At 43.9% G+C, this 27924-nt stretch overlaps 1 protein-coding gene across 1 annotated transcript; it reads left to right on the forward strand.

Annotated features, from left to right (window-relative positions):
* The first annotated feature begins 832 nt into the window (after window positions 1-832).
* RNF114 (ring finger protein 114) lies at window positions 833-27675 on the forward strand. Its single transcript, XM_056547907.1, has 6 exons — window positions 833-1051; window positions 6572-6722; window positions 9476-9582; window positions 22514-22628; window positions 22709-22816; window positions 24815-27675. Exons 1-6 carry the CDS (start codon window positions 924-926, stop codon window positions 24878-24880), a joined length of 675 nt encoding a protein of 224 aa, XP_056403882.1. The 5' UTR covers window positions 833-923; the 3' UTR covers window positions 24881-27675.
* The last annotated feature ends 249 nt before the right edge of the window (window positions 27676-27924 follow it).

Here is a 27924-nt window from a genome sequence, read left to right on the forward strand (position 1 = left end):
AGTGAATAAGAAGCTGCCAAATTAGAAACCAACTTCATTGAATAAGAAGCTGACGAATAAGAAACCTACTTCAGTGAATAAGAAGCTGCTGAATAAGAAACCAACTTCAGTGAATAAGAGGCTGCCGAATAAGAAACCAACTTCAGTGAATAAGAGGCTGCCGAATAAGAAACCAACTTCAGTGAATAAGAGGCTGCCGAATAAGAAACCAACTTCAGTGAATAAGAAGCTGCCGAATAAGAAACCTACTTCAGTGAATAAGAAGCTGCCGAATAAGAAACCAACTTCAGTGAATAAAAAGCTGCCGAATAAGAAACCAACTTCAATGAATAAGAGGCTGCCGAATAAGAAACCAACTTCAGTGAATAAGAAGCTGCCGAATAAGAAACCCACTTCAGTGAATAAGAAGCTGCCGAATAAGAAACCTACTTCAGTGAATAAGAAGCTGCCGAATAAGAAACCTACTTCAGTGAATAAGAAGCTGCCAAATTAGAAACCAACTTCATTGAATAAGAAGCTGACGAATAAGAAACCTACTTCAGTGAATAAGAAGCTGCTGAATAAGAAACCAACTTCAGTGAATAAGAGGCTGCCGAATAAGAAAACAACTTCAGTGAATAAGAGGCTGCCGAATAAGAAACCTATTTCAGTGAATAAAAAGCTGCCGAATAAGAAACCAACTTCAGTGAATAAGAGGCTGCCGAATAAGAAACCTACTTCAGTGAATAAGAGGCTGCCGAATAAGAAACCTACTTCAGTGAATAAGAAGCTGCCGAATAAGAAACCAACTGCAGGCTCGTGACGTCGACAGCAAGTTTTCATAGTGTCATGTGACTCGGGGAAGAAGCCGGTCATGTGTTGCACCAGCGGGGGCGGGGTTTAGTTATGTGACGTCAGATGGTGTACGCGGAAGTGTCGGAGTGATGGCGGCGGAGCAACGTTGGGCGAGGAGCTCCGGGGCGGCCCGGGACGTGGACCCTATGGACCGATTCATCTGTCCCATCTGCCTGGAGGTGTATCTGGACCCGGTGCGGGTCACCTGCGGGCACACGTAAGTCCCCGCCTAGTCAGCTGACGCGCTGTTACAATGTATCATTGTCTGGATGATGTGTATCCTCCCCCCAGTGGGTATATGTGTCAGGGCATTCTGGGAGTTGTAGTGTCCAGAGGAAGCGCCCTGTTACCGTCATCTGTTATTTCCCGGATTCATGTTTTAAGTTCCTGGGCGTGCTGCTGTAGACCAATGTAAGGAAGGTGGGGGTGTTGGAGTAACTGCAGTCCTATGTAAGAAGAGTGGAGAGGAGCAATTTCAGTCTCATATGGGGTGTAGTGGGGGGGAGCTGCAGTCCCATGTAAGATGATTGGGGGAGGAGCTTGTTCTTACAATAACTAGTAAGGATAAAGACAAACACAATCATTCTCCCCAATGATCAGCCATGCCACCCCTGCTTTGCTTTATTTATATGACCCTTTTGGCCCCCAACTTCTGTGAACCCCACAGACCAAGGAAGAGGCTCCAACATGGCTGTCATGGCAGTGTTTCCCAACCAGTGTGCCTCCAGTTGTTGCAAAACTACAACTCCCAGCATGCCCGGACAGCCTTCGGCTGTCCGGGCATGTTGGGAGTTGTAGTTTTGCAACAGCTGGAGGCCCCCTGGTTAAGAAACACTGGTGTAACTGATGGAAACAAGGGGACAATAGATAAAGTGGCTTTGTTACACTAGGGGCAGTACTGAGCGCTGTGCTGTAATGTGGATGTTATCAGTATACAGTCATGGCCGTAAATATTGGCACCCCGGAAATTTTTCAAGAAAATGAAGTATTTCTCACAGAAAAGGATTGCAGTAACATATGTTTTGCTATACACATGTTTATTCCCTTTGTGTGTATTGGAACTAAACCAAAAAGGAAGGAAAAAAAGCTAATTGGACATAATGTCACAACAAACTCCAAAAATGGGCTGGACAAAATTATTGTCACCCTTAACTTAATATTTGGTTGCACACCCTTTGGAAAAAATAACTGAAATCAGTCGCTTCCTATAACCATCAATAAGCTTCTTACACCTCTCAGCCGGAATGTTGGACCACTCTTCCTTTGCAAACTGCTCCAGGTCTTTCTTATTGGAAAGGCGCCTTTTCCCAACAGCAATTTTAAGATCTCTCCACAGGTGTTCAATGGGATTTAGATCTGGACTCATCGCTGCCACTTCAGAACTCTCCAGCACTTTGTTGCCATCCATTTCTGGGTGCTTTTTGACGTATGTTTGGGGTCATTGTCCTGCTGGAAGACCCAAGATCTCGGATGCAAACCCAGCTTTCTGACACTGGGCTGTACAGTGCGACCCAAAATCTGTTTGTAATCCTCAGATTTCATGATGCCTTGCACACATTCAAGGCACCCAGTGCCAGAGGCAGCAAGACAACCCCAAAACATCATTGAACCTCCACCATATTTCACTGTATATACTGTGTTCTTTTCTTTGTAGGCCTCATTCCCTTTTCAATAAACAGTAGAATGATGTGCTTTACCAGAAAGCTCTATCTTGGTCTCATCTGTCCACAGGTTGTTTTCCCAGAAGGATTTTGGCTTACTCAAGTTCATTTTGGCAAAATGTAGTCTTGCTTTTTTATGTCTCTGTGTCAGCAGTGGGGTCCTCCAGGGTCTCCTGCCATAGCGTTTCATTTCATTTAAATGTCGACAGATAGTTCGAGCTGACACTGATGCTCCCTGAGCCTGCAGGACAGCTTGAATATCTTTGGAACTTGTTTGGGGCTGCTTATCCACCATCTGGACTATCCTGTGTTGACACCTTTCATCAATTTTTCTCTTCTGTCCAGGCCAAGGGAGATTAGCTACAGTGCCATGGGTTGCAAACTTCTTGATAATGTTGCGCACTGTGGACAAAGGCAAATCTAGATCTCTGAAGATGGACTTGTAACATTAAGATTGTTGATACCTTTCCACAATTTTGGTTCTCAAGTCCTCAGACAGTTCTCGTCTCCTCTTTCTGTTGTCCATGCTTAGTGTGGCACACACAGACACACAATGCAAAGACGAAGTGAACTTCTCTCCTTTTTATCTACTTCCAGGTGTGATTTTTATATTGCCCACATCTGTTACTTGCCCCAGGTGAGTTTAAAGAAGCATCAAATGCATGAAACAATCTTATTTATCCACAATTTTGAAAGGGTGCCAATAATTTTGTCCAGCCCATTTTTGGAGTTTGGTGACATTATGTCCAATTTGCTTTTTTCCTCCCTTTTTTGGTTTAGTTCCAATACACACAAAGGGAATAAACATGTGTATCGCAAAACATGTGTTACTGCAATCCTTTTCTGTGAGAAATACTTCATTTTCTTGAAAAATTTCAGGGGTGCCAACATTTACGGCCATGACGTTAAGGATCATGTTATGAACTATTTGTTCCTAGAACCTTGGGAAGTCCTCTTCATTAGCATAGGGAATGGTTACGCACACTAAGGAAACATTTTAACCCCTTAAGGACTCAGCCTATTTGGACCTTAAGGACTAAGAACATTTTATTTTTACGTTTTCGTTTTTTCCTCCTCCCCTTCAAAAAATCATCTCTTTTATATTTTCATCCACAGACTAGTATGAGGGCTTGTTTTTTGCGCGACCAGTTGTCCGTTGTAATGCCATCACTCACTTTACCATAAAATGTATGGCGCAACCAAAAAAAAAGCTATTTGGGTGGGGAAATGTAAAAAGAAAACCGCAATTTTGCAAATTTTGGAAGGTTTTGTTTTCACGCCATACAATTTATGGTAAAAATGACGTGTTTTTTATTCTCTGGATCAATACGATTAAAATGATACCCATGATAACATACTTTTCTATTACTGTTGCAAAATCGCAAACTTTTTAACCAAATTAGTATGTTTAAAATCCCCCTATTTTGAAGACCTATAACTTTTTAATTTTTGCGTATAAGCGGTGGTATGAGGGCTCATTTTTTGCGCCGTGATCTGTACTTTTTATTAATGGCATGTTTGCTTATAAAAAACTTTTATTACATTTTTATAAATTTTTTTTGGAATAAAATGTTATAAAAAAGCAGCTATTTTGGACTTTTTTTTTCCGTTCACGCCGTTCACCGTACGGGATCATTTACATTTTATTTTAATAGTTCGGATATTTACGCACGCGGCGATACCAAATATGTATATAAAATAATTTTTTTACACTTTTTGGGGGTAAAATAGGGAAAATGGGACAATTTACGTTTTTATTGGGGGAGGGGGTTTTTCACTTTTTTTTTTTCACTTACTTTTATTTTTACACTCTTATAGTCCCCATAGGGGACTATTTATAGCAACCATTTGATTGCTAATCCTGTTCAGTGCTATGTATAGGACATAGCACTGATCAGGGTTATCGGTCATCTTCTGCTCTGGTCTGCGGGAAGGCAGATCAGAGCAGAAGACTCCCGGAAGGCAGCGGAGCCAGGTGAGGGGACCTCCGTCTGCAGTGCATGATGGTCTGATCGCTGCGGGCGATCTGATCATCCTGTTAAGTGATCAGTGATCATCCTGTGTATTGATCACGGCATCTGAGGGGTTAATGGCGGACATCCGCGGGATCGCGGGTGTCTGCCATTACCGGCGGGTCCCTGGCTGCGATCCACAGCCGGGACCTGCCGCGCATGATGCCGTCATCACTCCGATGCCCGCGGTTATTCTCAGGACATAAATGTACGTCCTGGTGCGTTAAGTACCACATCACCAGGACGTACATTTACGTCCTGCGTCGTTAAAGGGGGTACTCCGCTGGAAAACATTTTTTTTCCCTAAATCAACTTTAATAGAAGTAGTTTACAAATATCTATAACAACAAAGGCACGTACGTGCACTCACCGCTCAGCGGAGACAACTCGGCAAGGGGGTCAGAGTTGTCTCCGCTGAGCGGTGAGTGCACGTACGTGCCTTTGTTGTTATAGATATTGATACTTTTACCCTTTTCGCATGTGCACCCCGCAGGAGACTCACTTTGGGCCACCGATATCTCGAAGTACCTCCGTTCCAGGTACAGTAACACTTTAGTGTGCTCTCTCCTTTCTCGCTCTTTTGGATTGTAATTTACTAATATGTTTAACTTTCTCGCACCAGTTGATTTAGAATTTTTTTTTTTTACTCCCCTTAAAGTTAAATATCTTCATTAGTGATATTGCAGAAGGTCTCGATGGTTCGGTATTGGTCTTTTTGCTGATGACACAAAGATATGTAACAGGGTTGATGTTCCTGGAGGGATACGCCAAATGGAAAAGGATTTAGGCAAACTAGAAGAATGGTCAGAACTCTGGCAACTGAAATTTAATGTGGACAAGTGCAAGATAATGCACCTGTGGCATAAAAACCCTCAGGCAGAATATAGAATATTTGATACAGTCCTGACCTCAGTATCAGAGGAGAGGGATTTAGGAGTAATTATTTCAGAAGCAGGAAACACTAGCAGAATGCTTGGATGTATAGGGAGAGGTATAAGCAGTTGAAAGAGAGAAATGCTCATGCCACTGTACAGATCACTGGTGGGACCTCACTTGGAGTATTGTGCACAGTACTGGAGGCCGTATCTCCAAAAGGATATAGATACTCTAGAGAGAGTTCAGAGAAGAGCTACTAAACTAGTACATGGATTGCAGGATAAAACTTACCAGGAAAGGCTAAAGGACCTTAACATGTATAGAAGAAAGAGACAGAGGGGATATGATAGACTTTTAAATACATAAAGGGAATCAACACGGTAAAGGAGAAGATATTTAAAAGATATTTAAAAGAAAAACTACCACTGGAGGACATAGTTTTAAATTAGACGGCAAAGGTTTCTGCAGTAATATCAGGAAGTATCACTTTACTGAGAGAGTAGTGGATGCAGGGAATAGCCTTCCTGCAGAAGTGGTAGTTACAAATACAGTGAAGGAGTTTAAGCATGCATGGGATAAGCATAAGGCTATCCTTCATATAAGATAGGACCAGGGACTGTTCATAGGATTCAGATTATTGGGCAGACTAGATGGGCCAAATGGTTCTTATCTGCCGACACATTCTATGCTTCTATGTAAAGGGAACACATTTGAAGTATTGAGTATTGAGCAGAGAAATAAAATACTGCATGTCTGATTTAATTTTTTTCCTACGCCTTACTCCTCTAAAATACGTGACGGTCGAAGAACCTTATTCAAATCACTCAGACCCAGGGGTGTCAGATGTGCTAAGGGTCCAGTCGGCTTTATTTTGTGCCTGACAGAAACTGAAAAAGACGGTGCACCATGACAGTGTGAACAAGCCCTAACTGCTACGTGGACAGTACTGTATTATTACTTCCTCGTGGGTTCTCAGTTGGCTTTTCTTGAACCCTAAAAAGCTTATATCTCTTTCAGAGACCACAGATGACCCCTAACCTGTGTCTGTCTCCTTAGAATGAGCAGTCTGCAGCCTGTGGCTCCCTCATACTAGGAGTTGTAGCCTGATGACTGCTGGGGATCCATGAAGCACTTGTTTTGTAGCTTTGTCTCCTTGCGTCTCTCAGCTCTTCTCTTATCTCTCTGCAGATTTTGCTCCACCTGTCTCCAGCAGTGCATGAAGCAGAAAAGTCCCATCTGTGCCGTGTGTCGTTCTGCCCTTAGCCCCAGCAGGAAAGCCTCTGACCTGGAGCGACAAATGCGAGACATCCTTGCCACATGTAAAGGTTGTCATTTACAAGTGAGTGAATATGGACTGAGGGGGACACACGTTCTCCACCCATTTTTTACGTGCAGTAACTTAACTGGGCAGTAACCAGACCTTATACAGTGACCCCCCCCCCCGACCCACGATGGCCCTGACATACGAAAATTTCAACATGCGATGACCTCTCAGAGGCCTTCGCATGTTGAAGGCAGCATCAACATAACATACAATGCTTTTCTATGTCGGGGCCATCACATAAACGGCTATCCGGCAGCGCAGACTGCTTCAGCTGCCACCGGATAGCCGTTTACGGTGCCCTGTGTGCTCCAGTGTTGGTCTCCTACCTGTCCTCGGGGCTCCGGAGCATTCTCTTCGGGATCCCCTCCATCGCCGGCGCTCTCCATCGTCATCATCACATCGCCACGCATGCCGTCCCATCATCCAATAGGAGCGGCGTGCGTAGTAACGTGATGACGGCGACGTGAGAGCGACATTCCCAGCCAGCAGAGACGTTCTGGAGCGGCGGGGACATCACGGGGACACAGCAACAGCGATGGAGGGCAACATCCAGGGCAATGGTGACGATCCGGAGCGGCGGGGACAGATGAGTACAACTTCCTATTCTTTACAGTGCACGGATCCCTCAACATTCGATGGTTTCAACAAACGATGTTTCATTTGGAACGGATTACCATCGTATGTTGAGGGACCACTGTAGTGTATACTCCAGTCCCACTCAGAGCTGCAATGCCAGTTCTGTAGGTTCTTGTTGGCTCACAAGACTTCCCTTTCGTTTACTTTTCAGTTAATTGTACAGTGGTCCCTCAAGTTACAATATTAATTGGTTCCAGGACGACCATTGTATGTTGAAAGCATTGTATGTTGAGACCATAACTCTACGGAAACCTGGTAATTGGTTCTAAAGGCACCAAAATGTCATCCAAGAATAGGAAAAAGTGAAAATTAAAGAAAAATAAGTAGATGGCTAATACAGATATAGCAAATCTTTACATATAAAAGTAAGAAAGATCTGCTGGGAGCTGTAATCACTGTCTATGTCAGTGTTTCCCAAGCAGGGAGCCTCCAGCTATTGCAGAACTACAACTTCCAGCATGCCCGGACAGCCAAAGGCTGTCCTGGCATGATGGGAGTTGTAGTTTTGCAACAGCTGGGGGCACCCTGCTTGGGAAACACTGGTCTATGTAGAGGACAGGAGCTTCTTCAGGGTCCTGTACAGTACAGGCAATGTCCTAAAAAAGTAACATGGAGTCGCCCTCACCTGGTGTCCAGAGGAGCAGATAACCCTGGTACAGGTAAAGTGTACAGAACATGTAATACCACCCTGTACTGTAGGGGACGCTACCAGACATCAGTCAGTGCATGCACTTCAGTAATACAGGGGTTTTACCAGTGAATGCCCATTCTGATTGGTCAGATCTTCCTGTCATTGACACGTTTCACAGATCTGGACTGTCTCTACATTGTATGTTGAGTCTGGTTTCAACTTAAAATGGTCCAGAAAAGACCATTGTATGTTGAGGGCATTGTAAGTTGAGGGATCACTGTATATTCTGCTGTACATTATTGTGTTAGTTGTAGTTTTACATAATTAAAAACTGGCAAGTATTAAGGTTATTGTTGAACGGCTCCATTAAAGGGGTACTCCTGTAAAAAACTTTTTATTTTATTTTATTTTTTTTAAATCAAGTGGTGCCAGAAAGTTAAACAGATTTGTAAATTACTTCTATTAAAAAATCTTAATCCTTCCTGTACTTATTAGCTGCTGAATACTACAGCGGAAATTCGTTTCTTTTTGAAACACAGAACTGTCTGCTGACATAATGAGCACAGTGCTCTCTGCTGACATCTCTGTCCATTTTAGGAACTGTCCATAAGGACATATGTTTGTTATGGGGATTTCCTTTTACGCTGGACAGTTCCTAAAATGGACAGAGATGTCAGCAGAGAGCACTGTGCTCATGATGTCAGCACAGAGCTCTGTGTTTCAAACGGAAAAGAATTTCCACTGTAGTATTCAGCAGCTAATAAGTACAGGAGGGATTAAGATTTTTTTTATAGAAGTAATTTACAAATCTACATTCAATCAAAAAAGCGCACCCGGCACTGCCCGGCTCAAGCACCTATGCTCTTCAGACGCTCACCTTATAGCAGATCTTAATAAAGTTTTGCTGGTTGTGCTCACTGCAATATAGTCACCGGCATATATACAACTTCATCCACAACGAGAAAAGAAGTGCAGGGCACTCACCATTTGATGCTTTTAGTGTTCTTTATTCGGTAGATCTTGTTACATCAGTGCGGTCAGACGCTCAACAGGGGTGTATTTCGGGGCATCAAAATGCACCCCTGTTGAGCGTCTGACCGCACTGATGTAACAAGATCTACCAAATAAAGAACACTAAAGCATCAAATGGTGAGTGCCCTGCACTTCTTTTCTCATTGGGGATGAAGTAATTTACAAATCTGTTTAACTTTCTGGCACCAGTTGATTTAAAAAAAAAAGTGTTTCACCGGAGTACCCCTTTAATTCCTGGACAGAATAATCAACCATTTCTGGCAGTAGAGAAGCACAGCGACATCTCTGCTCATACTCGGTGCTGTCGGCCCTTGAGGTAAGTCCTGTTATCGGTACTGAGAAAGTTCTGGACTTTCCACTCAGTTTTGTTTCTTTGAATCAGTCTTGGGGATTTCCAGCCATGCAGTTCTCATATACGTGTCTGCTGAGAGATCTTTCCTAATGGGTAACCTCATCCTTTTCTTCACAGATGGCTCTGTCAAACATGCGTGGCCACTCTGCCACCTGTTCCAAGTACGAGAGCTATGTCATGGAGGGCATAAAGTCAGTGAAGAAGGAGCAGTCACAGGTTGCCAGGTAAGGGTCCTAAGCAACTTAACGCAAGCTTCAATGGACTTTATAGTGAAAAAGAATCTCAAGGACCAGTCTGGGTTTTGCAGATGTCAGGAGAGCGTTACCGGCCTGACTGCATTGTGCCAACTTTGGTGGAGAAGGGGTACTGCTATGGTGGTGTTTTTGGTGGTTGGCCTAGGCCTATTAGTTCCATTACTGGTGAATCTTAAAGGAGTTGGGCACCTTAATGTATTATTACATCCTCTGAAGTTGGATTAGGGAAGAATTCTGGAGAAAAAAAAACTTCTCTGTTAATATTAGCACTGGAGTCAACCTTAGGAATAAGAGTAGGCACAGTTCTTAAAGGGGTTATTCACCATTAAGTGATTTTAGTCCTTACCTGGCAGACAGTAATGGGCATGCTTAGGAAGGATCTGCACTTGTCTTGGGGCTAAATGGCTATGTTGTGAGATTACCATAACACTGTGGCTAGCTGTTTGTGAACTTGTATTTCCTGTTTGACTTATGTTTTTTTTATTACAAATCCCACAATTCCATTTTCCTTCCTCCCACACATCAGCCACCCCACCCATTGAAACCAAAACACCTGTGGTTTTCAATCAGGGTGCCTACAGCTGTTGCATTAATTGCAGATTGATCCCTCCACCCATTGAAGCAGACAGGCTCCCTGTCATCAGCTGACTAGTGAGTCAGGTCTCGGCCGCATTGCAAGCTGGGAAAGATCTGAGACAGCAGTCATTTTGTATGCTGGTAAACATAAATATTGGGGTGAAAATCACAGAAGAATTGTGAGAAAACCATCACACACAGGTACAGACAATATATTATGAACTACACTAACTTCACAGCCCCTGTAGCACAGTCAAATAAAAAACATTCCTGGAATACCCCTTTAATTGCACACCATTTGGGACAAACTTCAAGAAGGGTTCATTTGAGGAGAGAGCCTGCAATTTTCTGAACTTCTTCACAAATTCGTGAAGGCGTCTAGGATTAATGTTTGGTCTTCCTGAAACAAAGCAAAAGTAGCTGTTTGTGGTTCTTTTGAGTTGCCATCAATTCTTATTGTAGACCGCTCCATCTATGTAACCATCTGAATGTAAATTGAATTGAGGACTCCAGGATGTAGGGTCTTCCTGCTCAATAGGTCTGCCCGAGAATTCCTTGCTCCCCGGATGTTAACAGCTTTCCAATAAAATAACCTGGATTAGTTCAGGGGTACAGTGCTGCAGGTGTCTTCACTTTTGTCCAGGTAAAGAACTGAGACAAGATTATCCGGCTGGACTAAGACGTACCTACCTTTTTAGATGAGGGTTGAAGTGTAACAGAGCTATATGGATAGCTTTCATGGACTGTCTGGTATCAAGGTTCTTGTCCAGTAACCACCATTTCAGCCTCCTGTGGGCTGGTGCAGACATTTTCACTGGAGAAGATAGACTGATGAGGCTCCTGTCTCCGGCCTATAGACTTTCCTGCTGGAGGTGCCGGATATTCATTCATACCCACGGACCAGCTTATAGAGAGGCTGTAAGCAGGCATAAAGAATTACAGGGAGCATATCAGATGGTTATCTTGGCCTTGATATTTAGCTTCTTTTCTTTAAAAAAAAAAGGGAGTATTTAATAAAGGCCTAGAAAAGACTAACACATAGTACAGCTGAAGTCTGAATTTTTTTTAGTTTAACAAGAATTCAAGCTTTTGGAGCTAAGTTATGGTTGCCTGAAAGTCAGCAATGGGACCACAGGGTACAACATCCCTTTATTAAAACGTCAGTATTTTATAGCACTCTATAGGTCACTTATTTTTATGGATGCCAAAAATGTTTTGTTTTTTTTTGTTATAGAGACACACACACTGCTCAAAAAAATAAAGGGAACACTAATATAACACATCCTAGATCTGAATGAATCACCGTGTTGGGCTGTAAGCACAACCCCCCCCCCCCCCCCCCCACCTGTGGACGTCGGGCCCTCATACCACCCTCATGGAGTTTGTTTCTGACAGTTTGAGTGGACACTTGCACATTTGTGGCCTGCTGGAGGTCATTTTACAGGGCTCTGGCAGTGCTCCTCCTTGCACAAAGCGGAGGTAGCGGTTCTGCTGCTGGATTGTTGCCCTCCTATGGCCTCCTCCATGTCCCCTGGTAGCCCCTCCATGCTTTACGCTGACACACAGCAAACCTTCTTGCCACAGCTCGCATTGATGTGCTATCCTGGATGAGCTGCACTACATGAGCCACTTGTGTGGGTTGTAGACTCCGTCTCATGCTACCACTAGAGTGAAAGCACCGCCAGCATTCAAAAGTGACCAAAATATCAGCCACGAAGCATAGGAACTGAGAAGTGGTCTGTGGTCACCACCTGCAGAACCACTCCTTTATTGGAGTGACTTGCTAATTGCCTATAATTTCCGCCTGTTGTCTGTTCCATTTGCACAACAGCATGTGAAATTGATTGTCAATCAGTGTTGCTTCCTGAGTGGACAGTGTGATTTCACAGAAGTGTCATTGACTTTGAGTTACATTGTGTTGTTTAAGTGTCCCCTTTATTTTTTTTGAGCAGTGTATATATGTATTACTGTTTGCACAATTACTCATAGTCTTACATAGAGCACAATAATTTTGCAAAAACATAGCTGTTTGAAGTTGTATCAAGCTTGAGAAAAGTGATTCCTTCCCCCCCCCCCCCACAATCTCCTGTAAAGATCACCGACTCTTCTCTGGAGTGGCACTTCATGACCCCCACCCGAAGCGGGAACCGCCACGCCCCCTCCATATATCTCTATGGGAGGGCTGTTCGGCTATTTTCTGCTCTCCAATAGATATATACGGAAGGAGCATGACTGCCCCACTTTGGGCAGGGGAAAGCCGAGGATCCATACACGAGATCAAGGGGGCCCCAGCACTCGGACCCCCATCATCTAAAACTTATCCCCTATCTATTGATAGGAAAAAGGTTTTTATCCACTAAATATGTCCTTTAAGATGTACGGTTTTCAGGGCTTATCCTGGGGGGTCCACAGTGCCAGGGAAGCAGAAGAACAATATGGTGCTTAGCGACATGCCTAATATCACTGCATCATGGGACTCGGTGATCAGGCCAGGATGGCTGCTGTTATCTAACAGCAGCCATCTCAGTATATTGCCCAGTGGGATCCTGAGACGACTCCCCCTAACCCCCACCCCCACCCTTCAGCGATCGCCGTGATTGGCTGATCAATTCTGACCAGTGAATAACGCCATTTCCGGGCCATTCGGGTCTCTGTTGACCCTCACGATCACCGTGATTGGTCGGCTGGGACCTGCCAACCAATCAGGGCTCCTGCTGCAAGGCACTTGTCCTACCCCTAGTCCAGAGGGCAGAGTGGGTGCACATCGGTCTGGTAGGGGTACCTAATGGGGGTGCACGTTGGGCGGCAGCGTCTTCTTCACTGGGACTGGCGGCATGGTCCTGACCAGCGGCAGTAGGAGTGGAAGGCTGTGTGCCTCTTGCTGTTGCATAAGTGCAACTCCTAGCATGCTGAGAGTTGTAGTTATGCAATAGCTGGAGGCACACAACTACAACTCCCAGAATGCCCTTTGGCTGTCCGTGCATGTTTTGGAGTTGTAGTTATGCAATAGCTAGTGGCACTTTTTTCCCTCTAGCTGTTGCATAACTACAACTGCCAGAATGCACCGACAGCCAAAGGGCATGCTGTGAGTTATAGTTGTGTGTCTCCTGCTGTTGCATAACTACAGCTCCTAACATGCCCTTCGGCTGTCTGTGCATGCTGGGAATTGTAGTTATACAACAGCTGCACACAATTTGATAGCAAAGAAGTGTCTCCAGCTGTTGCATGAGTACAACTCCCTGCATGCACGGACAGTCAAAAAACATGCTGTGTGTTGTAGTTATGCAACAGGTGAATGTACATAACTACAACTCCCAGTTATGCAACAGCTAGAGCACACGGGCGGGTTTACAGAAATGTTCCCTCTCAGAGTTTGAGTTGTGGAAAACCCACCGTGGCTTAAACCTTTAGCGGGAAACTCGACCATGTGTACGTATTATAAAAACACCACACTACACCTACACAAAATATACGCACTGCCTTAGAGAGTCCCCCATTTCCCCCCCCCCCCAATAAAAATTTTAAAAAAAACTGCTTGTACAGCACTGTTTACTAAATAGAGCCTCCAGCTGTTGCAAAACTAAAACTCCCAGTATGCCCGTCAGCCTATGTTTGTCCAGGCATGCTGGGTGTTGTAAATTTGCAACAGCTGTAGGCACACGGTTTGGGAAACACTGCCGTAGGGTATTTTTGGTGGTGGAGGCAAACGCCATGTTTCCATCCGAGTCCGCCCCTATGCAAATCTTTACCTCTTGTAAAAATTAAAAAAATCAGGGCTACAACAACATGTTAGTGTAAAAAGTGGAGATTTTGACACTTCACCTCCACTTTGCTGCTTTTCCTCTGAAACACTTAAAGGGTTAACAAACTTTCTGAATGTCCTTTTAAATACTTTGAGTGGTGGGGTTTTTATAGGGGATTTTAAAGGCCCCTCAAATCCACTTCAACCTGAACTGGTTCCTAAAAAATTTAAGATTTTAAAATTTAGGTGAAAATTGAATCAATATGTCATTTATTTGGCATGACCGTTTTCCTTTCAAGCAGAGCGTTTTCAAATTTAGAAAAATTTAATGAAAAAACACTATTAGAATGATAAGTAAAAGCTTCTGAGTTATTTATCTTTAATTTTTTTTTAAATCAACTGGTGCCAGAAAGTTACAGATTTGTAAATTACTTCTACTAAAAATTCTTAATCCTTCCAGTACTTATTAGCGGCTGTATACTACAGAGGAAATTATTTTCTTTTGTGACTTTTCCGTCTGACCACAGTGCTCTCTGCTGACTTCTCTGTCCATTTTAGGAACTGTCCAGAGCAGCATATGTTTGCTATGGGGATTTTCTCCTGACAGAAAATAATTTCCTCTGTACTATACAGCCGCTAATAAGTACTGGAAGGATTAAGATTTTTTTTTAAATATAAGTAATGTACAAATCTGTTTTAACTTTCTGGCACCAGTTGATTTAAAAAAAATAAAAAAAAGTTTTCCACTGGAGTACCCTTTAAGGCCAAAACAGGCTTCATCCTTAAGGGGTTATAAAGCACGCTCAGCTTCTGAGTGCACTTCATAGACTCTGAGCGCACTCATTAGTGTTCGCCTGTGAGAGCTCTGATGTCCTTTTCTAACGGTGGTGCAAACAGTCACTGGCTATTAAAGGGGTGCTCCGGTGGAAAACTATTCTCAAATCAACTTGTGCCAGAAAGTTATACAGATTTGTAAATTACTTATATTTAAAAATCTTAATCCTTCCAGTACTTATCAGCTGCTGTATACTACAGAGGAAGTTGAGTTGGTCTTTTCTGTCTGACCACAGTGCTGTCTGCTGCCACCTCTGTCTTTCAGGAACTGTCCAGAGCAGGAGATGTTTGCTTCTACTCCGAATAGTTTCTGACACAGACAGAGGTGGCAGCAGAGAGCACTGTGGTCAGACAGAAAATAACTATACAACTTCATCTAGAGCATACAGCAGCTGATAAGTACTGAAAGAATTAAGATTTTTTAATAGTAGTAATTTACAAATCTGTTTAACTTTCTGGCACCAGTTGATATGAATTATTTTTTTCTCCACAGGAGTACCCCTTCAATTGCCAGTGAGTGTTAGCACCACAGTTAGTAAAGGACAACAGTGATCACACAGGCGATCAGTTATTGTAGGCCTCCATGCTGTCCATATTAAAGGGGTATTTCGGCTTTAGATATTTTATCCCCTATCCAAAGGATAGGGGATAAGATGTCTGATCGTGGGGGGCCCGCCGCATTATACGCAGGGCTTCGTCTCCAGGCTCGGAAACCCGGAAGTTTCTGGGACTGGAGATGTGATGTAACGCCACGCCCTTCATGACATCACGTCACACCCTCTCATGATGTCACGTCAAGCCCCCTCCATTCATGTCTCCGGGACTGGAGACGTGACGTAACACCACTCCTTCATTGCCCGGGCGGTGTGTTTGGGATCATTGTCATGCTGCGTTTCATCTTTAATGCCCTTGCTTGATAGGAGGTTTTCACTCAAAATCTCACTATACATGGCCCCATTCATTCTTTTCTTTACACGGATTAGTCGTCCTGGTCCCTTAGCAGAAAAACAGCCTCAAAGCATGACTTTTCCACCCCCCATGCTTCACAGTAGGTATGGTGTTCTTTGGATGCAACTCAGCATTCTTTCTCCTCGAAACACGACGAGTTGTGTATATGCCAAAAAGTTCTTCTGGGTTTCATCTGACCAGATGACCTTCTCCCAATCCTCTTATAGATCATCCAAATGCTCTCTAGCAGACTTCAGACGGGCCCGGACATGTACTGGCTTAAGCAGGGGGACACATCTGGCACTGCATGATTTGAGTCCCTGGCGGCGTAGTGTGTTACTGATGGTAGCCTTTGTTACTTTGGTCCCAGCTCTCTGCAGGTCATTCACTAGGTCCCCCCATTAACCAGCCCCCCCCCCCCCCCCCCCGTGTGGTTCTGGGATTTTTGTGATAATTTTGACACCACGGGGTGAGATCTTGCATGGAGCCCCAGATCGAGGGAGATTATCAGTGGTCTTGTATGTCTTCCATTTTCTAATAGTTGCTCCCACAGTTGATTTCTTCACACTAAACTGCTTGCCTATTGCAGATTCAGTCTTCCCAGCCTGGTGCAGGTCTACAATTTTGTTTCTGGTGTCCTTCGACAGCTCTTTGGTCTTGGCCATAGTGGAGTTTGGAGTGACTGTTTGAGGTTGTGGACAGGTGTCTTTTATACTAAGACACCTGTCCTGGTGCCATTAATACAGGTAACAAGTGGAGGACAGAGGAGACTCTTAAAGAAGTTGTTACAGGGAGGGGTGTGAGAGACAGAAATCTTGCTTGCTTTTAGGTGACCAAATATTTTCCACCGTAATTTGAAAATAGATTATTTTAAAATCAGACATTGTGATTATTTTTTTTTCTCATAGTTGAGGTATACCTATGATGAAAATTACAGGCCTCTATCATCTTTTTAAGTGGGAGAATTGGTGGCAGACTTCATACTATTTTTGCCCTACTGTAGGCCCCAAAAGCACATCTGCCCCATAAGATTATATTATAAATCGTGTTATAATTGGCATATGGGGCCTTGTTGCAGATTTTGCATCGGTCCCAGAAGCTACGAGCTACGCCTCTGCATAGAACTTTCGTAGCTTCTCTCATAATCTCATCTCTAGAAAATTGAATTGGCACAGAACAGTCAGTAGGGAAAGGCTGAATTCAGCTGATACACAGGGACGACTTATGCATAGAACACTTTTTAGCAGGAGGAAGTTGATTTGCTTGACATGTACTAGAATAAGATGCATAGGTATAAGGGACTGAATTAGAGAGAGCACATGTGCTCCTCCAGTGAGATACATACTGTAATGGCGAAGAGATCTGGCTGCTTGACACATCGGAGGCCAAACGTGTAAAATCTCCCAGCCATTTTACTGTGACCCCAACTCCTCAGCTCCACTGAAATCAGGGCACACCCCTGGCGAATGCATGTGATAGCACGGACCTACGTAATGTTGCACATCTGGCGCCGACCATAACCAGGAAGGAACACCCGTCCCTTGCACAGAATATTGACGTCCGAAGCATCAGGTGGGCAGACAAAAGGATGCGCCGAGCTAAGCTTTGCCAATGCCGAAACTAACAGTAAGCACTCTGACCAAGTGTGTCAGAGACTCTCCCATTAACACAGCAGCAATACTAGAGTACATAGTTAAGGACACCCCCCTAACTAAAAGTACACACCACTTTCTGAAACAATACAGCTAAGGCTGGGTTCACACCACGTTTTTGCAATACAGTTCCCATATTGGGTTTTTAATTTAAAAAAAAAAAAGTTCCTCAAAACCTGACTAAACTGTATCAGAAAGTGTGTATACATTTTAATCTGTATATGGTTGAAAACTGTATGCGGTTTGAAAAATGATGTCCGGTTGCATCTGTTTTTTTAAGAAAAAAAAGTATACGTAGGCACATACGGTTCCCATTGACTCCCATGTTAAAAAATAAATAAAAATGTATACGTTTCAATACGGTTTTTCACCCGGACCAAAAACTGTGGTAGGCTACGATTTTGGGTATGGGAAAAAAAACTGACAAAACCGTACAGGATGCAAAATGGACACAACTGGATGCATCTTTTGGCATACGGTTTTCATTGGAGAGTCAATGCATACAGTTTTCAAAACAGTTCCGTACGGTTTTCAAATTGAAAACGTATACGGGAACTGTATTGCAAAAATGTGGTGTGAACCCAGCCTTAGGACTAGCTTCAGGAACAATCCAACTGACTCCGTTCTCAAAGTCCCTAAAGGTATGATTGGGGGAGTTTGGTGTGGAAGCCATTGATTGGCCCTGATATATCCCTGACCTCAACCCCATCTATCACTGTAGGATGAAGGTGGTGCAGTTACCCATAGCAACCAATCAGATTGCTTCTTTAACCTCTTAAGGACCAATGACGTTGTGGAACGTCATGGCACCCTGGGCTTTAAGGACCAATGACGTTCCACAACGTCATGGCATTTTCTGGTCCCTGCCGCTCGCCGGGCAGAGATCGGAACCGGATGCCTGCTGAAATCCTTCAGCAGGCATCCAGAGCAAACGCAGAGGGGGGCCATGTAAATCTCCCTTGCGATCTGCAGCGATACCGGGCTGATCGGGTCTCTGGGACCCAACCGCCCGATAATTTTGCATGATCCCGGCTGTCACAGACAGCCAGGACCATGCTAAAGTATAGGAGCGAGGTTGCAAGCCTGCCACCTCCTCCGATCCCCTGCGATTCTTCGGTTAGTTAACTGACCAATCGCAAGGGGGGGGGGGCGGTTACTTCCTCCCGCCCTGCCCGGCCCCTGGAAGTCCGAAGAGGACGGGAGGAAGACCGGAGGACGCGGCGGGGGACGGGGGAGTGCTGGGGACCGGCCCCGGTACTTACCTCGTCCCTGAAGACCCGGATCCCGGCGATGAAGACGGCGGCAGCGACAGGTGAGTAGATCTTCAGCCGCGGTCGGGCCCTTTACAGCAATGCACGTCGCTGTAAAGCGACATGCATTGCTGTATTGGGACCCTGTATACTACAATTCCCAGCATGCCTGGACAGTTTTGGCATACTGGGAGTTGTAGTTTTGCAACATCTGGAAGGGCACAGATTGCAGACCACTAATACAGTGGTTCCCAAACTGTAGTCCTCCAGATGTTGCAAAACTACAACTCCAAGCATGCTGGGAGTTGTAGTTCGGCAACATCTGGCTCTAAAGATGTTGCCGAACTACTACTTCCAGCATGCCTGAGAATGTTTGGGAGTAGTGGTTTTGCAACAACTGGAGGCACACTGGTTGGGAAACCTTGTCTGTTTCCTAACTCAGTGTTTCCCAACCCGTGTGCCTCCAGCTGTTGCAAAAGTATAACTACCAGCATGCACTGATAGACTGTGCATGCTGGGAGTTGAAGTTTTGCAACAGCTGGAGGTTCTCCCCCCCCCCCCCCCCCCCCCATTCACATGGGCAGGGGGCTTACAGTGAGTATCAGGCTGCAAGTTTGCGATGCAGCAAATTTGGCGCGGCAGCTCAAACTCGCAGCGGGAAACTCGCTGTAACCCCCCGCCCGTGTGACTGTCCCCTAAAAACACTACACTACACTACACTAACACAAAATAAAATAAAAAGTAAAAAACACTACATATACACATACCCCTACAGAGCCCCCCTCCCCAATAAAAATGAAAAACGTCTGGTACGCCACTGTTTTCAAAATGGAGCCTCCAGCTGTTGCAAAACAACAACTCCCAGTATTGCCGGACAGCCTTTGACAACAGCTGGAGGCACCTTGTTTGGGAATCACTGGCATAGAATACCCCTATGCAAATCCCTAATTCAGGCCTCAAGTGCGCATGGCGCTCTCACTTTGGAGCCCTGTCGTATTTCAAGGCAACAGTTTAGGGTCACATATGGGGTATCGCCGTACTCGGGAGAAATTGCCTAACAAATTTTGGGGGGCTTTTTCTCCTTTCACCCCTTATGAAAAGGTGAAGTTGGGGTCTACACCAGCATGTTGGTGTAAAAAAAAAAAATTTTTTTACACTAACATGCTGGTGTTGCCCCATACTTTTCATTTTGACAAGAGGTAAAAGGGAAAAACGCCCCCCAAAATTTGTAATGCAATCTCTCTAACTTCTCCCGACTACGGAGATACCCCATATGTGGGGGCAAAGTGCTCTGGGGGCGCACAACAATGCCCAGAAGGGAGAGTGCGCCATGTACATTTGAGGTGATTTGCACAGGGGTGGCTGATTGTTACAGCGGTTTTGACAAACGCAAAAAAAAAAAACCCACATGTGACCCCATTTCGGAAACTACACCCCTCACGGAATGTAATGAGGGGTGCAGTGAGAATTTACTCCCCACTGGTGTCTGACAGATCTTTGGAACAGTGGTCCGTGAAAATGAAAAATTTTGTACAGCCCACTGTTCCAAAGATCTGACAGACACCAGTGGGGGGGGGGGTAAATGCTCACTGTACCCCTTGTTACATTCTTCAAGGGGTCTAGTTCCCAAAATGGTATGCCACGTGGGGGTTATTTTGCTGTCCTGTCACCATAGGGGCTTCCTAAATGTGACATGCCCCCCGAGCAAAATTTGCTCTCAAAAAGCCAAATATGACTCCTTCTCTTCTGAGCATTGTAGTTCGCCCATAGTGTGCTTCAGGTCAACTTATGGGGTACCTCCATACTCAGAAGAGATGGGGTTACAAACTTTGGGGGGTATTTTTTGCTATTAACCCTTGCAAAAATGTGAAATTTGGGGGGGAAACACATTTTAGTGAATGTTTTTTTTGTTTTTTTTTACGTATGCAAAAGTCGTGAAACCCCTGTGGGGTATTAAGGCTCACTTTATTCCTTGTTACGTTCCTCAAGGGGTCTAGTTTCAAAAATGGTATGCCATGTGGGTATTTTTTTGCTGTCCTGACACCATAGGGGCTTCCTAAATGCTACATGCCCCCGAGCAAAATTTGCTCTCAAAAAGCCAAATATCACTCCTCTTCTGAGCATTGTAGTTCGTCCGTAGTGCACTTCAGGTCAACTTATGGGGTACCTCCATACTCAGAAGAGATGGGGTTACAAATTTTGGGGGGTATTTTCTGCTATTAACCCTTGCATAAATGTGAAATTTGGGAGGAAACACATTTTAAAAAAATGTTTACATATGCAAAAGTCGTGAAACACCTGTGGGGTATTAAGGCTCACTTTATTCCTTGTTACCTTCCTCAAGGGGTCTAGTTTTCAAAATGGTATGCCATGTGGTTTTTTTTTTTCCTGTTCTGGCACCATAGGGGCTTCCTAAATGCAACATGCCCCCCCCCCCCCAAAAAAAACCATTTCAGAAAAACGTACTCTCCAAAATCCCCTTGTCGCTTCTTCGCTTCTGATCCCTCTACTGCGCCCGCCGAACACTTTACATAGACATATGAGGTATGTGCTTACTCGAGAGAAATTGGGCTACAAATATAAGTATACATTTTCTCCTTTTACCCCTTGTAAAAATTCAAAAATTGGGTCTACAAGAACATGCAAGTGTAAAAAATGAAGATTGTGAATTTTCTCCTTCACTTTGCTGCTATTGCTGTGAGACACCTAAAGGGTTAAAATGCTGACTGAATGTCATTTTGAATACTTTGGGGGGGTGCAGTTTTTATAATGGGGTCATTTGTGGGGTATTTCTAAGATGAAGACCCTTCAAATCCACTTCAAACCTGAACTGGTCCCTGAAAAATTGTGATTTTGGAAATTTTGTGAAAAATTGGAAAATTGCTGCTGAACTTTGAAGCCCTCTGATGTCTTCCAAAAGTAAACACTTGTCAATTTTATGATGCAAACATAAAGTGGACATATTGTATATGTGAACACAAAAAAAAAATTATTCGTAATATCCATTTTCCTTACAAGCAGAGAGCTTCAAAGTTAGAAAAATGCAAAATTTTCAATTTTTTTCATAAAATTTGGGAATTTTTCACTAAGAAATGATGCAAGTATCGACAAAATTTTACCAATAACATAAAGTAGAATATGTCACGAAAAAACAATCTCGGAATCAGAATGAAAGGTAAAAGCATCCCAGAGTTATTAATGCTTAAAGTGACAGTGGTCAGATGTTCAAAAAACGCTCTGGTCCTAAGGTGTAAAATGGCCTGGTCCTTAAGGGGTTAATATATATATATATATATATATATATATATATATATATATATATATATATATATATATATATATATATATATATATAAATAAAAAAAAAATTTTATTTTTTTTTAAGACCTCTGAAAACTGTAAGAAGCAATCAGATTGGTTGCTATGGGCAATTGCACCACTTTTCTCTACACAGGTTTTGACAAATCTCCCCCATTGTGAGCCAGGCCCTCTCATCCAACATCAGAGTCCGACCCCTCCCAAATGCTCTTCTGGATGAATGGGCAAAGATTCCCACAGACACCTCCAAAATCTTGTAGAAATTGTTCCCAGAAGAGTGAAAGCTGGGCACGATCGCGTACATTTATGAAAACCTGTCCAGAGGGAAAGTTACTGAGTTGCCCATAGCAACCAATCAGATTGCTTCTTTCCTTTTTCACAGGCCTTTTCAAAAATGAAAGAAGTGATCTGATTGGTTGCTATGGGCAGGTTTTGATGAATCTCCCCATTTGTGTTTAGAATGGGGGTATCCTAAAAGCCCCCTAGAGGTAGAAAATGGATTGTTATGTAATGTGTATATGCAATGTATTTCTGAAGTGTTTAGCATCCTCCATGTAGCTATTTTTCTGTTTCCATTGCAGCGATGTCCCAAACCGCTTCACCTTTGTGTGTCCGTACTGTAGACAACAGAACCTGGACCAGGAGGGTTTAGTGGAACATTGCAATAAATTCCACTTCTCCGACCCCACCCCAGTGGTAAGGCCTCCTGTCACCTTATATACCCACTTCCTGTCTTCTGCCATTTTACCCCTTATTTTATATATTTATTTTTTTAGGTATGCCCTATCTGTGCCTCCATGCCCTGGGGAGACCCTGGCTATAGAAGCGCCAATTTCATGGAGCACATCCACCGCCGCCACAGGTTCTCATATGATACGTTTGTGGTTAGTAAATCTATATAATAACCCATGAAAGAAATAATGCTGTTCAGCGGCATTAATGTAAGAATGAAATATTTAAGTAAAATATTTAAAGGGAACCAATCATCAGATTTTACCCTATATAACGCTTGGCAAAGCATTATATAGGGTAAAATCTTTATTTTCACCATTCCCGGGGGGATGCTCCTGCCCCCAGGGATGGTGAAGATATGAAGTTATAAACTAGTCACCGCCGCCGCCGTAAGTAGTCACCTGGGCGGGGAGCTCTTCTCACCAACTCCTGTTCTTCGGCCGGGAGCGACGTCCCCTCCGCTTGATTGATGGTCCGCGTCATCGCTCTGCTCCGTCTGTTCAGTGAGCGGAACAATGACGCGGCCCATCAATCAAGCGGAGGGGGCGTCGCTCCCGGCCGAAGAACGGGAGTACGTGAGTGAAGCTCCCCGCCCAGGTGACTACTTACGGCGGCGGCGGTGAAAAGTTTATAACTTCATATCTTCACCATCCATGGGGGCAGGAGCGTCCCCGGGGATGGTGAGGACAACAATTTTACCCTATAGAACACTTTGCCAAGCATTATATAGGGTAAAATCTGATTGGTTCCCTTTAAGTAATTGCTAAGAATATATGCAATATATGCAATGTATGCAGAAACTTTATTTATACCACTTACGTGGCTCCTATACAGGAGGCACAACTAACAGATGTAGCATACATTGACATTGTCTCCTTGCAAGCACTACTGCAGTCACCAAAACCTGCTGCCAGGGGTGACTACTACTCCCATCGTGGGAAAGAGTCTTTTCCACAATGGGAGTAGTAGTAGTACCGCAGCACTGCAGGAGTCCCGGGTGGCTGTGGAGTAAAGTTTTTTTTTTTTTTTTAAAGTACCGTATTTTTCGCCCTATAGGACGCACCGGCATATAAGACGCACCCAATTTTAAAGGTGCAAAATCTAGAAAAAAAAGATTCTGCACCCAAAAGTGATCTTCAACCTGCAGACCTCCAGATGTTGCAAAACTACAACTCCCAGCATGCCCGGACAGGCGTTGGCTGTCCCGGCATGCTGGGAGTTGTAGCTTTGCAACATCTGGAGGTCCGCAGGTTGAAGACCACTGGATAGGAGGTAATACTCACGTGTCCCCGTCGCCGCATCCCCGGGGTGTCCCCGACGCTCCGGACGTCGTCTTCCACGGGATCCACGCTCTCCGTCGCTGTCATCACGTCACTAAGCACGCCGCTCCTATTGGATGACGGGACGACGTGATGACGTCTAAGGAGAGCGCCGCCATGCAGGGGATCCAGGCACAGAGCAGACACCGAGGAGGCAGGTAAGGTCCCTCCCGGTGTCCTGTAAGCTGTTCGGGACGCCGCGATTTCACCGCGGCGGTCCCGAACAGCCCGACTGAGCAGCCGGGTTACTGTCACTTTCGCTTCAGACGCGGCAGTCAGCGTTGATCGCTATGTCTGAAGAGTTAATACAGGGCATCACCGCGGGTCCCGGCCGTTGATGGCTGCAGGGACCGACCCGATAGGTGTGTATTCGCCATATAAGACGCACCAACTTTTCTCCCACCCCCTCAGTTTTATACAGAAGAAAAAGTGCATCTTCTATGGCGAAAAATACGGTAACTGTTCCAAAACAGTGCAGAATCGTGCACAAAACCATGGTAGACTTCTGTTTTTTGCACAGGAAAAAAACACCCAAAGCCGTACCAGTAAAAAAAAAAAAAAATCTTACAAAACCTGATAGATCTAGTTGTGTAAGTTTTTGTATGGTTGGTCTATGTATACAGTTTGCTATACTGTTGTATATGGTTTTCAAGTAGAAAACGTATACGGCAACTGTATAGCAAAATCGTGATGTGAATGCAGCCTTATTGAATCCCATCTAGAAAAATGGATGCCATAATTTGTTCTTCTCTGGCTCCATCTAGTGGAGCTTACTAGAATTACATCACCCCAACTCTTTTTTTTAATTTTTTATTTTTTTTTCTCATTTAGGATTACAGTGCTGATGAGGATGCCATGATGCGTGAAGCTCTGGTCCGATCTATGACAGAAAATTGAGAATAAAGTGGCGACCAAGGATTCCACATTGACTGAGTGTGTTGCTGATCCTCCTTCAGCCGGATCATTTGTGTAACCGATCGTCTGTGGAAGAGCAGAAAGTTACTGTTTTGTGTAGACATTGAACTTGGGTGTTTCTTCACTGCTCAGTGTGTCCAGGTGATATATGTCTGTGTGTCAATCGTTTTCACTGACGGTCATGAAGAATATAATTTTCACGATCACTACAGCTGATGCTTTCTCCCCCCCCATATATTGTCCTGGTATAACTGTGTACAGGTTTCTTTGTGTATTCATGTATTTTGTAGGAAGGGAGAGAGAAGTGTCTCTGTATAAAGTATACCGCTGGATTTTATAGCTGATTTCTTATTGCTTTCAGAGTTTTTTCTTTTTATTGGTTATCATTGATCATAAGCGTCAATGTGTTTTTATGCAAATCTCACATCATCCTGTTTAACTCTTCAAAGAATGTGTTTTCAAGTCTGAGTTCATCAAATGCAACCTCAGGGCAAGATATAGTCAAGGTTTTTCTTATTTTTTTTTATTTTTTCTCTCCATCACATCCACTCCTGTGGTCTATCCTGTGTTTTTTATTTTTTTTATTTTTTATACATATAATGTATGAACTGTAAATCATAGGGTTTTTATTATACTGATTTGTTGTCCCAGCTGCACAATGTCTGCATTGTACCATGCTTGAAGATGTGCACTGGGGGACTAAAACATATCCCCTATCCTCTAACTAGGGGAGAAGTGTCTGATCGCGCCGGGTCACCCTCTGAGATGAGCTTTATTGGTGGCCCATTTAGATGGGACCCTGGCTCAGCCGATGATTGGCTGAATCGGCTGTCATTGAAGCTCATCTTGAGGGTGGGGCCTGGCGCATGCCGAGAATGGGTGAGTATTTGAGCCCTGTACAGGAGATCGTTGGGGGGGGGCAGCTGTCAGACCTTCTGCAATCAGACACTTATCCCCTATCCTGTGAATAGGGGGATAAGTTATAATTCCCCGGAGTATGCCTTTAAACAGTCTTTGACTAAATAGAGAGCCACAGGTGGGGGAATGTTGCCTTAAAGATGTCTTATTACTATATGGTCACCCACTGATAGGGATGGGCACCTCCAGATGCTATCCTGGTTGGAACAACCTCTTTAAAGTGCACGTCCATTATTGCCTCTAAAACCATTGAGGGTAGGGCACAGCCCACAGAGTGATTAGCAAAACATTTGATATGGTAGATGGGTGGGATCCCTAGCACAGATACTGCATTTGGCATAGTATCCCTCTATCAAATTTTTCTAAAGAATTCTGGCCATACACATTATATTAAAATTGGCCAAAGACCCTCTATCCCCCCCTCCCCTAATTTTAGCAAGGCTGGCTGACTATTAATTATATATAAATATAGGGATCGCCTTATTCTACAGATGATGCCTGGTATTTTGGAGAGAGGGGTCTAGAGGAAGAGGGATACAGAGGATTTTGAAGGAGGAGCACAAAGGGATTGGGCACAAGAGTCTGGGGGGCACAGAGGAAGGAAGAGGAGAACAGATCTGAAGGGAGACATATAAGCCTTGAGGAGAAGCATAAAGATATATTTTATAAGGTTCTAATAGACAAGAGTCAATTAAGCCTATATTTCTTTTGTGTTGATCCAGAAGAAGGTAAAAAAAACACCCTATGAAGCTGATGCCAATTGCCCCATTACAGAGGAAATATTCCCTCCCGATTCCAATACGGCAGTCAAAATAAATCCCTGGATCTAGTTCTGTTCCTATAAAACGAATATCCATAACCTGTAATGTTATTACTGTCCAGAAACACGTCTAGGCCCCTTTTCAACTCTTTTAGTTCACCATGACCATTTCCTCTGGCAGAGAGTTCCTTTTTCTCACTGCTCTTACAGTAAAGAACCCCATGTCTGTGCTGGTGTAGAAACCTTCTTTCCTCTCCTTGTTATAGATACAGTCCTGGGTATAAATAGATCATGGGAGAGATCTCTGTACTGTCCCCTGATATATTTATACCGTACATAGTTATTACATCGCCCCTAAGCCTTCTTTTGTGCTGAACTGAATAACCTAAAGTTTAAAAATCTTTTTGGCTAATGTTGTCGTCCCCCCCCCCCCCCCCAAATTACTTTTATTACTTTAGATTGGGCACAGGAGTCTGAAGAAGTGGAAGAAGAGTATGGAGGGGGACAAAAGTATCTGGATAGGGGGACAAGTGATCTGAAGGGATTCTTTGTAGGTGGATGGACACAGGGGTCAGGCAGCAGATTTCTCCCCATTTAGAATAAATGCACTTTCGACTAGGCTGATCGTCCATGTGTATGTGGGGATCAGAAAAGAGAGCGGTCAGCTGAGCAAATGCTTGGCTTTATGTAGCTCTACGTTTTGAATATTCTTTTGTACAGTTTTATGTGTTTTTTGAGTTCTTCTGTAATAGGAGGGAGGAGTTCTTGGCTCTACCTTCAGCGTCTGAGCAGTGACTGACAAAATCCCAGTGCTCTCTTCTGCAATACGTTATCGGCTTGTGGAGATTCGCAATTCCTTCTTTATATCTGTAGCATTATAGAATCCTTTGCAATAACTTTTTGTATGGAAATCGCTCAGCATCGGGGGAGGAGCAGCAGTGCAAGCCTTGTGTGTTATGGCTGCAGCTGGTTGGTTGGTTTTATAGTCTCCCTTCTGTAGTGTCTTGCTCTATAGCAGTGGTCTTCAACCTGCTGACCTCCAGATGTTGCAAAACTACAACTCCTAGCATGCCTGGACATACACCTCTTTTATATATATATATATATATATATATATATATATATATATATATATATATATATATATATATATATATATATATATATATATATATAATCTATCTGGTTCTAGTGCAGCTCCCACAAGTTTGCCTTACACCAGTCTTTCCCAACCAGTGTGTCTCCAGCTGTTGCAAAACTACAACTCCCAGCATGCCCGGACAGCCAACGGCTGTCCGGGCATGCTGTGAGTTGTAGTTTTGCAACATCTGGAGGTCTGCAGGTTGAA

The sequence above is a fragment of the Hyla sarda genome, chromosome 12 (assembly GCF_029499605.1).
Source record: "Hyla sarda isolate aHylSar1 chromosome 12, aHylSar1.hap1, whole genome shotgun sequence".
Taxonomy (NCBI): Eukaryota; Metazoa; Chordata; class Amphibia; order Anura; family Hylidae; genus Hyla; species Hyla sarda.